Source organism: Henckelia pumila, chromosome 2 (assembly GCF_033568475.1).
Source record: "Henckelia pumila isolate YLH828 chromosome 2, ASM3356847v2, whole genome shotgun sequence".
NCBI classification, from domain to species: Eukaryota; Viridiplantae; Streptophyta; class Magnoliopsida; order Lamiales; family Gesneriaceae; genus Henckelia; species Henckelia pumila.
The window spans coordinates 2,538,405-2,556,448 of record NC_133121.1 but is presented as its reverse complement, the minus strand read 5'-3'; the positions used below and the strand labels follow the sequence as shown (position 1 = coordinate 2,556,448).

General features: G+C 34.3%; 3 protein-coding genes across 3 annotated transcripts; 2 read left to right on the top strand and 1 right to left on the bottom strand.

Moving 5' to 3' along the window:
* Positions 1-60: 60 nt before the first annotated feature.
* Positions 61-1,939, top strand: LOC140884527 (uncharacterized). The gene is made up of 7 exons (XM_073291304.1): positions 61-250; positions 346-450; positions 528-654; positions 744-815; positions 1,022-1,067; positions 1,180-1,519; positions 1,636-1,939. The coding sequence occupies exons 1-7, from the start codon at positions 205-207 to the stop codon at positions 1,677-1,679; spliced, it is 780 nt and encodes a 259-aa protein (XP_073147405.1). The 5' UTR covers positions 61-204; the 3' UTR covers positions 1,680-1,939.
* An 8,230-nt stretch (positions 1,940-10,169) lies between these two features.
* On the top strand, positions 10,170-12,401 carry LOC140883286 (cyclin-D3-1-like). The gene is made up of 4 exons (XM_073289702.1): positions 10,170-10,761; positions 10,863-11,064; positions 11,169-11,299; positions 11,751-12,401. Exons 1-4 carry the CDS (start codon positions 10,303-10,305, stop codon positions 12,039-12,041), a joined length of 1,083 nt encoding a protein of 360 aa, XP_073145803.1. The 5' UTR covers positions 10,170-10,302; the 3' UTR covers positions 12,042-12,401.
* A 3,129-nt stretch (positions 12,402-15,530) lies between these two features.
* LOC140883609 (cyclase-like protein 1) lies at positions 15,531-17,886 on the bottom strand. Its single transcript, XM_073290150.1, has 7 exons — positions 17,589-17,886; positions 17,311-17,355; positions 17,132-17,204; positions 16,818-16,915; positions 16,678-16,742; positions 16,379-16,485; positions 15,531-15,660 (listed from the first exon to the last, which is right to left on the bottom strand). Exons 1-7 carry the CDS (start codon positions 17,884-17,886, stop codon positions 15,531-15,533), a joined length of 816 nt encoding a protein of 271 aa, XP_073146251.1.
* Between the last annotated feature and the right edge of the window lie 158 nt (positions 17,887-18,044).

The following is an 18,044-nucleotide window of genomic DNA, read 5'->3' as shown; positions in this document are numbered from 1 at the left end:
GTAAATGCAAATTAATTCTTCGTTTAATTAACTCAATGAAAATGGCGAGTAGATTAGAAAAAAAATCAAATGTAAATGCAAATTAATTCCCTGTTTAATTAATTAGTCAATGAAAATGGCGAGTACTCATGTACTATAAGTTGGTTTCGAAGTGAATCCCTCCCAAACCCAAAGTGCCTCAGTCCGATCCTTGTAGCTGATTCAATGTCTGTTTATGGATTAATCCAAGGTCAACTCCTAGAGATAACAGGTATCTAGTTTTTGGTGTTTAATTCCTTAATTAGTTCTAACTTTTTGTCTCCTTTATAAATTGATCGATCTGGGATATTATATATATGTATGCAGTTGTTGGTTGTAATAAGTTGAGAAACACCGAGTGGATTTCACGGCAAGATCCCTATGTTTGTGTGGATTATGCCTGCTCCAAGCATCGTACACGTACTCGTCATGGTCAGCCATGCATACATACATACATACATACATATATAAATGTTTTGTTGATTAATGTATTAATTTTGTTGATGCAGGAGGAGGGAGAGATCCTACCTTTCAAGAGAAATTCGAGATTACATTGGTAGAAGGGTTATTGGAGATTAATATTACTGTCTGGAATAACAATAAATTGACTTCTGACGATTTTATTGGAAACGGAAAGTAAATATATATTTATCTTATGATTTACATATATATTAGCTAGCTAGCTCTTCGGTTTTCATAATGATGGATGGAGCCGGTCTGTTCAGGGTTCTATTGCAGGGAGTTTTATTTCAGGGCTACGACGACAGTTGCTGGCCTCTTCAGGACAGGAAAGGCAGGTATATACGACTTCATGACTTTTCGATCCATATATATATATATATATATTCATGAGCATGTATGTAAAAGGATTTTTATGTTGTTTGATGTGATGATTTTCAATGGTTACATTTGTTTACAATAATTAAAAAAAAAAACCTAATGAATTTGTTGCGTTTTATTCAAGTTTGTGATGTTTGCTGCATGTTTTTGCTCGTATATATAGGCATGCTGGAGAAGTTCGATTAGTAATGCATTATGCTAATGCCAAGGTAAAGCCATAAAGTTCATCATCTACCTGAAAAACAAGATTGATATTATTTGTGATCTAATTAACATATATATATATATATATATATTTCCTTTTCTTTCTCTGATTTCCAGAAGCCTAAGACTCCACCAGCTCCACTATCATATGCAGCCACACCACCGCATCCGGCCGCTCTTTACCCGCCCCCTCCCTATCCACAGCCACTGTATCATCATCACCCTTCTCCTTATCATCCGGCTTATCATGCAACTCCATCATATCCTCAGCAACCACCTGCTTCTTATCCGCCACCACCGTCGTCATATCCTCAGCAACCACCTGCTTATCCGCCACCACCACCGTCGTCATATCCTCAGCAACCGCCTGCTTATCCGCCACCACCGCCTTTATATCCTCAGCAACCAGCCGCTTATCCGCCGCCACCCCCCAACCCTCAATATTATTATCCCCAAGGTAATACTAATATATATGCATTCTTTCATTTGTAGCTATACATGCCTAGAATATATATATTGATGATCATTCCATAAAATTACTCCTAATGTTCTTTTTTTTAACTTTCTGGTCAGGTACATATCCTCCACCTCCTCATCCACAACATCACATGTTTTGATCGAATATATATACTCTATTATTCGACGAGAACTAAGAAACCGTAAAAAAAAATAGAATTGCAAGTGTGTTGTATGGTTTTCTATTGTTGAGTACTTCTATCTACATTAATGTATATATATATACCAAGAGTCACTCAAGAAGGACATTTTGTTAAGAGATTATGTTTTTGTTCCGAAATAATATAATGATTTCAGCAAAAGGGATGTAATGAGATATTCTGATTTGTGTAATGACCGGACATTTCTGCATACCATGCGTGGATACGTACACACATTCTAGATTTTTGTCTCACAATATATGATAATATTGAAGAAGTTGTGTATATATATTTCATGTATTGATAAAACAGAAACATAACATAATTGATATGTACCATGCAATAGGAACTTTATATATAACTATGATTCTTAAACAGAAAATGTGGTAAGCATTTGCAGCACTATATTAATGCTGCTTTCGGTGTTCCACTATCCTTGTTATTTTGAGTTGTTCTTACTCCAACAGAGGGGTAAAGTACAATTGGTTGCAATAAGTATCTTCATTTCCCTTTTTAGCCTTTAGAGCATGATCATTGCTCCTTTTGAATTTCATGATTCCATATGTTTGAGCAGTATGATCATGAGGAAATTTAGGGTGTCATTTGAAAGATTTACATGTTTTTAATTTGTGGATTAGGTTTTTTATTAGACGATTTTACCGATGTATATGCCATAAGTCGATCAGAGTCATATTTAAAATTAAAATTAATATTTTTGACACAAAAAATAATTTTTTTCATAAATGTGATATAATAAGACACCCATTACATTTCACAAAATCAACACATGTGATCGTCTTTGTTTAAATTATTGGATCGAGTACCCTTTTTTTTTCATGTGTCTGAAAATTCTTGGAATTAACATAGTTTTTCATGCTTTGCCAATTTTATTGTCACCGCATAATTAAGTACTCAATCAAAGTCAAATTATTTTAATGTATCAGTTGTCATTCTTATATGTATCCATCAAAGGCAGAGACTTGTTCTTTTCAAAATTCCAACTTCTGCTAGACTATCCTTTTTGTACTTCTCATCCAGCCTGTAAAAGCTACAAATTTTCCTTAAATAATTAGCTATCTTGTAATTTTTATTCAAAAATATTGAAATGAGTCCAACAACATTCTTTTTTTATTATCTAAATTCGTTTGTTTTGCGGATAAGTTTTCTTTAAATCCACAAACCATAACATATTTTTGCATTCAGTCTCTTTCAGATAATTTTTTTTTTGAACTTCTTGATCCACACAAAAATATTTTTGCACTCCCTTGGCCCACATGTTTTTTTACCGGTAAAAATCGATACAAAACATTGAAAATATGGTAGTAATATATAATATTTGAGTAGTAACTAGTTTAAATCTGATACAAAAGATAAAATTTTAGGTGCAAAATTTGAGCAACATTATTTATATCAACTCTTACAACGGATATTTGAATACTCAATAATCATATATTAGTAACAGATCTAAAAACATTGATACTCAAATTGTAACACCCGAAAATTTTAATACGTAAATTTGCATGCATAATTAGGGAAAATAATTATTTAAAAATTTATATTTGGGTTAAATGACATTTATGTGTTATTATGTGAATTATATGCATGATTTAAATTTATTTTAGCATTTAACCCGTAATTTTAGAATTTCTAAATTTTTGAGAATTTTAGTGATTTGATCGCGTAGACGGGACCGTGGACGGATGAGATATCAACTTTTGAGCCAAAAATATTTTATGAGATTTTATGAGCCTTAAAAAAATAATATTTTATGGTAGTTTGTAAAGAAAATTTTAGTATTTAATTATATATTTATTTAAGGATTGATTTTTAGCCAAAATAAGTCATTTTAATGACTTTTATTAATTTTTAAAAATAGGCTATTTATTATTTCGGGATTTTGGTCTATTTATCAAATTGGTAGGCATTTTAAGAGTTTAAAATTTTAAATTTATGGTATATTATCTTTTTAAATAAATTATATTAGTTATTATCCTAATCTACCCAAAATTACACCCAAAATCTCTCACTACCGTACGCTCAAACCCCATCAGCCGCCAACCCCATCTCCTCCACCTCCTCCCTCACGTTTTTCAGCAGATAACAGCCTCCTTAGTCGAGTTCTTCAAGGATTATTCAAGTTCTTGGCCCGTTCGTCGTCCCGAAGCCTCGTATATGCATAAATATTCGTTATAATTAACAAGACATGTTTAATTCCTTTTTTTTACCACCATATAAGCTACTACTCACGTTTTCATCAGACTATATGAATTTGACATGATATTTACTGAACTTCTTTTGAAAAATCTCATAGACTCCTTCACGTGCATGAGTTTTCTTATTTTCTTCAAGGTTTGATCACGTTTTTCTCATGTGGCTCGGGTCCAGGCTGTTGGCTGTGGTTAGGATCGTGTCCTAGGTTCTGTAGGATCGGGTGAGGTGGGGGGTTTGTGCCAAGAAGGGCCGGAACCGAAGCCAAAGAAGTTGGGTGCAGCAGATCGCGCAGATTGCGCATCGTTGGGAGATTGGCTCGTTCTCGGTTCACAGGGCATTTTTTTGGTTGATTCCAGTGGGATTAGAACCCCAAGACCTTGGGGAAGATATTAAAGGTGGTGCTCTGGCCAGTGGTTGCCGGAGATGGGCGGTCGAACGGCCTGAAGTTTTTGGTTGCGTTCTGCGCGTGAGCAGAAACAAGGGGTAGATTTTTTTGGTTCCTTCTCCTTCTACAGAGCTCCGTTTGAGGTAAAATTTGTTGTGTTAGAACCTTCTGGATATTGGCTAAGTATGGGCAGTGGTTTCACGGCCAAAGGTTGCGAGAGTAGGCGGCACGGTCAGTTTTTCCAAAGTCGCTCAGGGATGCCGTGAGTTAGGATTAAGGAAAGAAAGGCTAAGGTTGTGTCTAGGCTTTAGGCGGGCCGGGCTTGGTGTTTTGGGTACGGGTCAGGTCCGTTGGGTCATGGGTCATGTTATTCGGGTCCGGGTCCGGGTCTGGGTTGTATTAGTTGGGCTCGAGTATTTTTATTTTTAAGTTAATTATTAAGTTGGGATGTAAATGGGCCAAGGCTAGTTCAATTAATTAATTGGGCCACATGTGAATTAAGTTATTGGACTTTAGTAATTATTTAAGTGAGTCTATTAATTTTTATGAGCCTTGGGGCCCATTGAAATTATTGGGCCAGTCTTTAGGTTTTTGGGCCATTGGGCAAGACTAAGTATTTAGTGGGCTTGAGTTTTGTTATTGGGCCATGTATGTCATATTGGGATTGAATAAATTATTTGGGCTTAAATGTAAGTTAATGGGCTTAAGTTGAATTATTGGGTCAGTCTTAGAATTTATGGGTTTAAGTCTAAGGGACCAGCAGTCTGACCAACCCATAAAAATTAACTAAGTCCGGAATATATATTTGATTCTTTTTATGCATGAAGTTTATTTTAAGTATAAGTATATTTATTATTAAAATTAATTAAATATATATTACGAACATATTTTAAGTGCATGCATACATGAAATATTTTATGATGTGTTTATGATTAAGAATTGAACATGAAAAATATTTTTATGAAAATTGAAGTGATGTGGCAGCACAGAGGTGGTTTACCACCGGCACAGAGGTAGTTCTACTACCGGCATAGAAGTAGTTTTATCACTGGCACAGAGGTAGTTTACTACCAGCATAGAGGTGGATTTATCCATCGCCACGTACGATGGTTCTTAGACTGATCAATCGCTCATGATTACGAGCCACACTCATGGATATGACCTACACAGTTTTTATGATTATGACATGCTCAAATTATGCTATGTATGATTAGTTATGATGTATGTATGATAATCATAATTATGGCTGACAAGAATTCATGGTGCATTATTTTACGAGCATGCATGCATATTCATGATGATTATATGTATTAGTATGATTATGTGATGCATTATTTTAACCCTTGTTACAAAGGTTTAGACATGTTGAGCCCCTAGGCTCACTATGCTTATATGGTGCAGGTGAGTACGATAATTCATTTGTAGCTCCTACCGGTGACGAGGATGTATGAGCAAGCATGGCAGTGGCCCCGTGACCGTCGCATGGAAGAGTTATTATTATTTTGAGATACTTTATTAGGGTTTTTAAAACATATTTCAAAGTTTTATTTATGTTTATTTTCGCATGCATGAGTTTGAATTTTTGGGTTACGGATTTTTATTAATATTGTGTGTTTCAAGATTTTTATTTATTTAAGTTATTATTAAAAGAATTTATTTGTTAGTATTATTTCTAAATTTTATACCTATATGTATGGGCATATATATATGTATTGTTTTTATTTAAAAAAAATTCTGCATTTAAGTTTTAAGAAGGTCTATATGTTTCACAAATATCTTATATTAATACCATATTTTCAATATTTTGTACCGTTGTTTAATTAAAAAAAACAAATATGAAATTAATATTAACACTTATATACATATTTGAGTACTCAAAAAACGTATACTTGTACTAAATTTGAAATAATTTATGTTCAAATATCATATATCAGTACTATATTTTCAATGTTTTGTACCGAATTTCATTCGAGAAAAAACATGTGGGCCCAGGTAGTGCTGAAACATTTTGCTAGTGCTGAAACATTTTGCTATGGATCAGAGAGCTCAAATATATATTTTTTTCGAGACTAAATGTAAAGTTATGTTTAGGTTTGGAGATTTAAAGCAAATTTACTCTTGTTTTGTTTTTTTATTTCGTTAATTTGTTTATAAAAAAGGTTTTAATGTATTTCCTATTAATAAAAATATTTGTTGTTTTAATGTTGTAATTCGATAATTGTCCTTGAGTAATAGAACCAGAATGTTGGTTTTACGTAGCAAACATTTTTTTTGGTACAGAAGTAAGTTGCAAGTTTATTTTTAGGGAAAATTGCAAATTTAGTCCTATATGTTGGTCACTTTGTGATTTTGGTCCTCTATGTTTTCACATTTCAGTTTTAGTCCTGCATGTTCTTATTTTTGGCAATTTTGGTCCTTTTTATTCAAAAATGCTTACGTGGCACTGTACACGTCAGCTCCACATCAGCACTGAATTTGTACCACATCAGCGCCACGTTGGAAAAAGGACTAAAATTGCCAAAACAATAAAGATAGCGGACTAAAACTGAAATCTGAAAATATAAAGGACTGAAATAGCAAAGTGATAAACATACAGGACCAAAAAAATAATTTTTCCTTATTTTTATTCTTTGAACAATCTAGTACAACTAAATATATTGATTTCAAAATTATTGATAATATAATTAGGATCAATTTTTATAAAAAATAAAATAAAATTGACTGCAACTTTTTTTTTTGGTTGGTTATTTTGCAATACCATTTTTGTGAAAATTGGAGCAATGGCGCATTTCCATATGAGGTAGCTCCGGGGGACCCTGATTGGTGTGTGTGGTTACATTATATATTTTGAGTTTGGGATAGATTATTATAATTGAGTGTCAAACTCGATTTCTCATCTCAAATTTGAGATTTTGATATCAAATGAGCAGTTATCGATATTTTTTCCATATATTTTGGTACACTATCTTTTGTTGCTGACAAATATTGTGTCTAATCATAGATAATCGATAAAACATACTATAATTTTTTACTTTTTCGATAACATACCTATCCCATTTCAAAACTTTTCTTACAACATGAAAATGGTTGTTACACATACAAATAGTGTATATTAGACATCATTTAACGCGAAGAATAAGATTAACATATTTGCATTACTTCGCATTTTACTTGAGCTTTACTATAATTCGAAAATAATCGAAACCGTGAATGTATATTGAAACCAAACGTTTGATAACAATACTGTAAATAGTCATGATGTTTTTAGCTTTATGCTATCAGTGTCAATTATTTCTTCCATCAATAATTCTGTTTACAATTCATGAGAACATGAATTATTGTAAAAATATGATAAATTAGACGAAGATGTTTATCATTGTCGTTTCGAAAAAACCAACTAAACTTTAATTAAAAGGTTAAAAATTCTATAAATGAAGCATTACATTTCGAATTCGAATAAAATGAAAATGGAATTATGAATTTGTTCAATCGTTGTCTGCTTGGTTTTGGATTTTGTCTTCATAGCTATTTGCAAGATTGGATGAATTTGTTGGTGCTTTTAGGACTGGATTTGATTTTATATTTATCAAGTGCATTTTTTTTCTAAAGAAAAATAAAGGTGATGTTTGAGTGTCCCATATTAGACATTCTCACATTCAGTTTGTCGATTTCCGCAATATTTTTAGATGCTATAATTTTTATATCATTTGATCAATCACATTTAAGAAACTTGATGGTTTTCCTATCTCCATGTCTCGACTCGTTTCCATTATTTGTCGTAATACTTGTAATCCATATCACACAATTGCATGAATTATTAAATATTTTTTTGTTTAAAAAATGTAAACTGATTAAAGGAGCTGACAGGTATGTTAAGTTAAATTTTTTCAGATACCGTATGATGGTGTTATGGATACGATGAATGAAAGACGTTTACAATGTGATAAAAATACAAAAAGATACGGATGAAAGTAATATATAAAATATATAAAAATGAATAATAGGTTGTTTTGTATGATATTAATTTTATTGTATTATTATGTTTACTATTATATAATATCCTACATGCTCGTGTCAATTGCAAACAATTGTAAACAACATAGTTATAGTCCTAAAATTCCACCAATATCAAGTCAATCGTGCTCTCATACATGGGCTAGGTATAGTGTCTCATCCAACCCGTATGAAATGACATAACGAGCCATGAGGTGAAATTTAGTTGAATAAAAAGTCTTGACTACTAATCTCATTTTCATCAATTGTAACAAACGCTAGACATTTGTTTTTAAGCTAGATGTTGTCTCATCATCTCGTAGGAAAAATACTCTAGCATAGAATCTGTTAGGAATCAATCCGAAATTTGGTTATCGATAATTCACCACGCAAACAAACTTACAGATAAGAACAATAATCAATCCCAGAACAGATGAATCCAACGCACACAGATCAATCACCCAATTCACGCGAAAGCAAATAAACGAAGCAAGTATTTACGTGGTTCGGCAAAGAATATGCCTACATCCACGAGAAAGCAACACACACTTTTATTAATCACCAACAGAACAATCCAAGCTCAAGAACAGAGCTTATTACAGAGATGGGCAACGAAAAACTCTCAAAGCTAGATACAGACTCAATTCAAGAGTTAAAGCCTTGAATTCTTCCCGTCACAATCTTCGCTTTGTTTCCCCTCCGAAATCTCTCTTTTCTTCTCTCAATATATTCTGAAGAATTTTATTTTCTGTTCTTATCGTTGCGGCCAGCTTCCATCTGTTCTGGGATTGATTATTGTTCTTATCTGTAAGTTTGTTTGCGTGGTGAATTATCGATAATCAAATTTCGGATTGATTCCTAACAAATGGCGCCGTCTGTGGGAACAAAGATTGTTAGGAATTGTCAACCAAAGTCCCACATTGAAAAATTAAAAGAAAGATCATGGATTAATATATGGAATGATATCTCCATTGGTATTAGGCCTTTTGGGTGGGTTCCCAAAAATAAAACCATGAGGGCTTGCCGCTTGTGCTCAAAGTGGACAATATCATACCATTGTGGAGATATTCGGATTCCATCGAACTAACAAATGGCGCCGTCTGTGGGAACAAAGTCATTATCTGATCGAGCCAATGTGGGTAGAATCCTCGAAAACTCAAGGAGAAGAAGTTTGAGGTCCCCGATTAAGATCCGTTAAAAAAGGTCTCGAGGGACGCTCCCGGTAATTCATGTAAGGCGTGTGCTGCAATGCATTGAAGGTAAGTAGGCTCGATTGGAGAGACGGATTGAGGGGAGGCCTGGTGGGACTTCGTTTGAGGGGAGGATTGTTAGGAATTGTCAACCAAAGTCCCACATTGAAAAATTAAAAGAAAGATGATGGATTAATATATGAAATGATATCTTCATTGGTATGAGGCCTTTTGAGTGGGTTCCCAAAAATAAAACCATGAGGGCTTGCCGCTTGTGCCCAAAGTGAACAATATCATACCATTGTGGAGATATCCGGATTCCATCGAACTAACAGAATCATCCCATTATATATAGTTTTAAAATCGAGTTATGCTACATGTAATGTAATATAATGAAAGTTACACACAATGCAAATGTGTATACATATATGATTTTCTTTAAAATCCCAATTGAATCAAAGGGTAAATAAATGATAGGGGTGTCGAATCGACGGTTCTGAATTGTGGTGAAGTCAAGAGTCTTAAGTCAGAGATTTAGAGCAAAGAAAGAAAAGAAAAGAAAAGTAGGCAAATTCTCGAATGAATGAGTGGCAGTAGGAGAGCAAGCATTACCATGTTTATGAATAAACAAAGGACAAGCGTGACACACACTCTGATAAAATCTACCCCCCCTCTATCCCCTCTACTTTGGAGAGCCCAATCCCATTTCTCATTCAAATTTACAAAATGCCTTCTACTTTACTTTCCTCTTCTTTTCCACCATAATGAGCACAAGAAAACAGAGACCCCCTTCTTCTCACAAGAAATGTCTACAAATGAAAATGCACAAGATTCTTTCTTTGATACTACCCTTTATTGTGATGAAGGAGAAGGGAGCGAAATTACATCTAACAACTACTGTTTCAGTGGAGAAAATGGTTCCCTTTGTTCCACATTGGTGTTGGAGCAAGATTTGTTTTGGGATGATGAGGAGCTCCAATCCCTTTTCTGTAAAGAGAAAGAAACTTGTATCAAATCCAACACTGCCGGCTTTTCGCTTTCTCTGGCTAGAAAAGAGGCAGTGGAATGGCTTCTGAGGACCAATTCTTTTTTTGGGTTTTCAGCCATGACTGCTGTTCTTGCAGTCAATTATCTGGACAGGTTTCTTTCTGGTCTGAGTTTGATGAGAGATAAGCCATGGATGATCCAGCTTGCAGCTGTTACTTGCCTCTCTTTGGCTGCTAAAGTTGAAGAAACTCGTGTCCCTCTTCTTGTAGACCTTCAAGTACGTAGCATTACATAACATTTTTTGACATCACATTTTGTAAGATTGTTTCTTTTCTGAAATCGAGAACATGTACATGCTTTGGTGTTCTTGGGAAATAGGTGGAGTGTACCAAGTACGTGTTCGAGGCGAAGACCATTCAAAGAATGGAGATTTTGGTGCTTTCATCTCTCGAATGGAGGATGAATCCCGTGACCCCACTTTCATTTCTTGATCACATTGTGAGGAGGCTTGGTTTGAAGAGATACATCCACTGGGAATTCCTCAGGCTCTGTGAAAATATACTCCTCTCTGTCATCTCCGGTATGGATTGCAATGATTCGTTCCAATTTGATAAAGATCCGATTTTTATGACAAAACAAAACTCTGGTTCTGATTCCATGTCTTCTGGTTTTGTTTCCTCTAAGATTCAAGATTCCTACATTATCTGCCGTCTGTTTTGGCTACTGCCACCATGATTCATGTTATTCATCAAGTTGGGCAATGCAATGCCGTTGGCTACAAAAACCAGCTCCTTAAAGTCCTCAAAATCAACAAGGTATGGTTCTCAAGAACAGTCATGGTGACATCTCTCAATTTGATGAAATGCTCTGTTTCCATATTTTATTGCATTAAAGGCTTGAAAAAAGCTACACATTATTGCAATTTGCAAATAGCAAAATTCCTCAGACTCTATCCATTACCACCAGCTTTTTTTTTCTTTCCTTCTATCGGGTATAGTATTAATATCTCTCATTGAATATGGAATGATGTATTTGGAGCATAACCTCAGTAAAAGCCTAGATATTCAATCATCAAAAAAAATTTTTCTTTCCATGCGCAATAATCTAGTCCCATCTTTTTGCCAGCTACACTTGTTACTCCCATTTATATCCAAATTTTCACTGTCGGTCAAACCATGGTCTACAGAGTATAGTGCATGTCATAAATATTTCCTGCAGATTAAAAATATATATATATATATATATATTTTCTTCTCATTTCATCAGGAGGAAGTGGATGAATGTTATGAGGCCATTCAACAAACACTTTGCAGCAGTGGTTTAAATGGCAAAAACATGACACAAAAGCGCAAGTTTTGCCACATCTCAAGCAGCCCAGGTGGTGCAATGGATTCATTTTTCATCCCAAGTAGCCCAAATGACAATTCATTGTCAGCTGCAGCATCATCATTCATTTCTCCTGCAAGCAATCATCCCATTTTCAAGAAAAGCAGAGCTCAAGAACGGCAAATGAAATTGAACAGAGTTTTTGTGGATGCTGTTGGAAGCCCTCATTAAATCTCTAATCTGTGTTTCCAAGAATGTCCATATATTTACATATTATCATTATTATTATAACCTGTTCCTAGTATTACATTATCTGGATGCCTGAGTAAATTTAAACTGCCTTGTTCTTCCCAAAATCTCTGCCAAAACTAAAGTAAAGATCAAAGGGAGTTGGTAAGTACTCGAATTAAAGACTCACAGAAAAAAGAAGATAAAAAGAATGTGAAGCAAAGCATTCAAGATTTCTGGACCCTGTTTCCAAATCCATGTAATAGGAGTTGTAAGATATAATTGCTGTTGTATCGAGGCAGCTGCATGTCACTAGACGTTCGCAATGTAGCATGCAAGCCACATGTTGTACTGCTTTAATTCTTAAAAAAGCAACTTTTAATTAAATATTGTCTTCTTTTTAAAGTCATTTTTGTGTCCAAAACCTCATTGATTATGGATTCTTGATCCATTTTGAAGCGTGTGTAACACGAGTCTTGTGGTGAAGGTGCATCATGCAAGTTGTTTAATTTCCCGCTCAACATTCTGTTTTCATTTACTGTGCTGTCGACACATGAGAATAATGAAAACTACAACTATTTTTTTGGAACAAGTGCATATTATGAATTTCCTGATGTGGATGCTTGCTTATTCTGTTTAAAATCTTGGTAAAAATTTGCTGGAAGCAGAGCATGAAATAATTTGTAGGGTAAGTTCGGTTCGGGGGTCGCGTTGTTATTCATGTGACACAATCAATGTTCTAAAAAGCTTTTTTAAGCGACGCTTAATCTCGCTTAAGTTTTAATACGCTTAAACTCGATTAAACGGCCGCTTTTTAGAATGAAAGATTTCATTTGTTTTTTTAAAATAAAAACATTTTTATAAATATGTATATTTATAGTTTGGAAGTTGAATTATCTATTAAATCATATATTTATGGTTAATCTAACATTTTATTTAATGTTTGTCTTAAAATAATTAAAATTATAGTAAAAATTAAAAACGTTTTTTCACGCTTAAGCTCGTTCTAAGATCGCTTAAGCTTGAAAAGCTTGAAACTTGACCTCCACGCTTTGACGTGCATCACGCTTTTTAGAATCTTGGATGCAATGCATTGTTCAACGTGAAAAAAATTAATCTTTAATGTATGTATTTGGTTGAAGAGGTGTTTTGTTGACTTATTTGGGTAAAAAAAAATCCAATTGGATGTTTTTTTTTTTGAAAAAATATTAATTCCATTCTGTCTGGTATGGAAGAGCAGAATTTTCTTGTGAATTCATTTAATGCTTGTTTGTTTTAATAAGAATCCAACAGCCATTGATTATATGTTTCATGTTTCTTGTCGAGCTAAGGAAAATTGATTGCTCATTTACAACCCAATCAAGCAATAGTACTAAATATGAATCCACTGTGAAAGGTAAAAAAGATAATTAATTGATCATTACTAACTTTTTATCATAATCTTATACATAACAATAATAACATGAAAGTGTATTTTCGCTGCTCATTAAAGAATATTTCTTTACATAACATATAAATAATAATTCATTTTTTAATTTCATGATTATAAAATATCGAAATATATATTTGTCTTATGTAGATTATCAATAATTTACAATAAAGGAAAATAAACTTCACCAATTCACAGTCAAAATAAAAGAGTGAAACAATTTTATTTTATTTTTTTAAAAAATTAACCCAAAAGTTAGATAATGGGAAATCGGGACGATCTCTCCACCATGAATGGAAAGTTTGAAGGTGACGGATTTCGAATTGGGAGACAAAAATCTTTGATTTTGTGAAAGTTGTCATTTGTCTACTTTATTAATTTTCCCTCTTCTTTCAAATACCACATATACATATCACATACAATCGAAGCTGAATAATCCCTTTTTTGTCCCTGGTATCAATCGATGAAATAAAATTAAATATCACATCTTAATTCAACTTTCTAAAGTTGTAATGGAATGAAATGTAAATTTTATACTATAAATGTTGTCCAATATTACTTTGTTTCCTAGAATTTCAAATATTAGAACTCGAACTCGAACTCGAAACAAAAATTTCAACTTGAGTGAGATAAAACAAATTCGATCTCATAACGAATTATATACTATCACAAAAGTACGTTATTATTTTTAATTATGTTTCACTATATATTGTAAAATCAAATTGGTAAATAATATTTACTAAACATCAATTTTTTTATCAAAAAGGGCATGAGTTTATTATATATATCTACATGGTAGAAAGTAAAAGCCCTTCAAAGAATTTTGACCCTTTTTGGTTTTTAGTTTTATTTTTACAGCTGTAAAGCTGTTAGTGACAGAGAAAGAAAGGAAAAAAAAAAAAGAAAAAAAAAAGCCACTCCCTCCAAGTATCAACTAAAATTTGGTCCCCTCCTTTTGAGTTTACATGCACTTTCAAGAAAAATTTACTGCCAGTCCACACCTTTTTTTGATTTTGTAAGCTATTCACCATGTGGTATTAAAATATGTTGAGGTAATAAATCTTTTGACTCATGCACCTAGGTTCTTGAATTTGTACGAGCATGAATCACATCACCTAGATATAATAAAGTATAACGCAGAATATTGGAACCGATTCGCCCTTTCAAATTGGTCGCGGATTAGTATCGTCGTCGTCGAAGAAATCGATTCATTCTCGACGCGATTTTTCCGATCATGCATGCATGAAAAATACGTGAAGCAGGGCATGGTGAATTCGAAGTTGGATGTACGCGGTAGATATCTTATGTTAACATGGTACATTCATTTTGAAGGGATGGCTGATTTTATCATTTTTATTTGGATTTAAGAAAATATGTTTAATGATACAAATGGGCCCATGGTAATATTGGGCTGAGGAGAGATGAGGTGGGCCCTGATCGTACAGAAAGATCCATTTAAGTGGGCCTGCATGGATCTGAAACTGACCTCGATTACCTGGTAGCATTGGCACACCACACGCGTGAGTTGAATAATTCTGAATTTACTTCTCCTTTCTATTGCATTTATTACAGTCTATTTCCGATTTTTTTTTCTTCCAACCCACATATTTGTAAAATTTAATTTAACTAATAGACATCATTGTCCATTCTGTTTTAGGTCGTTGAAATTATCTGCTTTTGGTACATCTTATATAAAATTTGACAAAAAATAACTATTATATTAAATTTTAAATTATCTCAATCATATCATTCAACTTAAAGATTTGTTATAACCTTATCAGAGTTGAATTTTTTTATAAACAACCAATACAAAAACATAAAAACTTCTTATTTATGTATTTTTTATATCATAAGTGCTACTTTTTAATCATAAATATGTGTATGTAAATCCATAAAACTGTCTCACAAAACACTCATCCGTTCAGAACAAAAATTTCAAAACTCAAAGATCGGGCCGAAGAAGCGAGCTGCGGACTAACTCAGCCCGATGACAACAATATTAAGTAATAATTGAGTGCATTGAATAGAAGGCAGTGGTCCAAAATGTTTGAAACAATATACCGTTAATGAGAATGGGGACCAAATACGAATACATTCTCGTCCAGGGTTAAAATGGATAATTTATGGGACTCCAGGTACTGACATATTAAAGCTGAATTCCCTTTGTCCCAACAACCATCAAACTTTGTTCGCCTACATTAAAGAGACATACATACATACAAAGTATTTTTAGGGAAAATGAAAAGGATGGTTGCTCTAACTTATCATAGTGCAAGAGCCATACTTCACACCTCAAAATTCAAGTCTTACTTCTGTATTTAATCATAATTTTTCGGTGATTTTGATCTTCTAGGTTGTTAAATTCAAGCCTTAATTCTGTATCTTTCAATTTTTAACAATCTCAGTCATTTTTTATCGAAAGTGCTGAGATGATACAACGACGGTTTCCTTAAAATGTTAGTTTCTCATATTCCATGGAGTGTATTAAGCGTTTACTACCCAATATAAAATAAATATTCCCTCAATCCCTCGTTGGAATCCATGGATCACCCATGGCATTGTCCACTTCACATAGCATATTTTGTGGAGAAGAAGATATGAATGAACAGTCTAGGGCTTGAAGTTCTCTCTATATTTTGTTGGGCTCAAAGTACGTGGGCCGAGTCCAATTACAGATCAAATAAGGAACCGCGTCAAATTTAACCACGAGTGTCATATGTATATGTGTGTCATGTCAATTGTCATATGCTAGTACGCATGAATTGTGTGTAAAAGCATTCGTTGGATTTTGTTATAATTGAGGTAAAAAGTTTATGGTAAGACGATAAGAAAACATATGCATCTGCTGCATATCTTGTTTCTTGAAATCTGATAAAATCTTAGTAGGAGAAATCACTGGATCAGAATGCACCTAGTTGGCGCTGCAGACGCATAAGAAATGCTTAGCGGTAGACACCTGAGAGCGTGTTCTCCCGGATGAACGCCGCCAATATTCAAGCCTTCCAAAGGAATGATGTCCTGAAACAATTTGATGAGGCTGTCTATGTATCACTTGATCAACAACACTATTATGTTGCGAGTTTACGCGTAGGAGACGTATGGGCCGGGTGTGCTCGATCGGCCAGTATAGTAGTTGTTTTGATAGTAAAAGACACTGAACCAAATCATATGGAAGAACGGCAAGAAGCTGAGATAACATCATACACGTACCTTGCCTAGAAACTTGTAAACTGGCTCTCTGTCGGGCATTACACCCACAGATAAGTAATCAAGTCCTGTGTACGTACATACAATCGATCATTTGAGAATTGAGATGGGTAACAGGATATGTCAGTCAAATGATTTCTAACCAACGAGTTTTATATTGGTGTTTCTTGCCAGCCACTCTGCCCCATCAGCTGTCAATCCAGCGTAGCTCGAGTCGAATTCCTTTTTATGCATTAGATCCCTGAAGCATATGTTGATTGTGTGATCAAAATCTTTGTCACAAATCACAATATTAGAATGTTGAAAAATGAAATGTATCCAATCCACGGGAGAAAGTATGGCCAAAACAGAGTCACATGAACTACAGAGAACATGTTGGGGAAACAATTTCACTCATGCAAATAGAAAATTAACTGCATGCTGATCAAACACGGGAGATATATAGATTCAAATACACCTGTCGGAGTTCGATGTTTTGAAAAGCACGCGTTCTACATGATCTGGGATATTCAAAAATCCCACCACCTCAGCTGGGAAAACAAGCAAGCAAAGAAGGCGTACGTGTTATGTTTTTGGGCATTTGGCTATATTAATAAATTCAGGTAAAGTAAGTTAAAATCACAGTAATATTCATGCCTGTTAGGTTCTTGTCTTTGGGAACCTCCACTACCAACACGGGACCTGCCAACCCATATATATATTAATGCAAACATTGACCATATTAGCTACAAACTTCTTATCATTATTCACAATTATGACTTCTTTTTCCATGCATAATTTTCGGGCTAAAGTTTGAATATCCTTTTTCAATATTATCACGCAAGTAAAGAGCATTATCAATTGGATCATGAAGAAAAACTAGTGATGATAAACTTTTCTTGATTGAAACCGATAGGTTCGAAACCGCGCCTTACCATTGAGGGTCTCAAGGTCGAGTTCGTCGACAGTGGTCCAGGCCTTGGTGTGCGTCCCGGAATTGATGTGGAGTTGCATGGGGGAATAGTTGAGCTGGCTGTTTTCCGTGTCATTGATCACTTTGTATGGACCAACAACGGGTCCGGTGCCGTCGGACGAGCCGAATATGGGCATCCCGGGCCTGTGCTCGTGGGTGATATCGAAGAAATGGCCAAGTTCAGCATCTTTGACTGTGGAGGCAGCGACGCACGTCGCCAGAAGTAGCAGCAAATGAAGATAGCCAAAATTATTCTTCATTGCATGTTCGGAGATTTCTTGCGAGTGCATTTAGTGGCTGGCTTGAATGTGCTTTAAACTCACTCCATTGAATATGGAAAAGGCCGTTACCCTTGCTAGCATTTATTGAGAGTGATGGAAACTGAAAATTTACCGAAATCCTTCTCTTTGAATTTCAG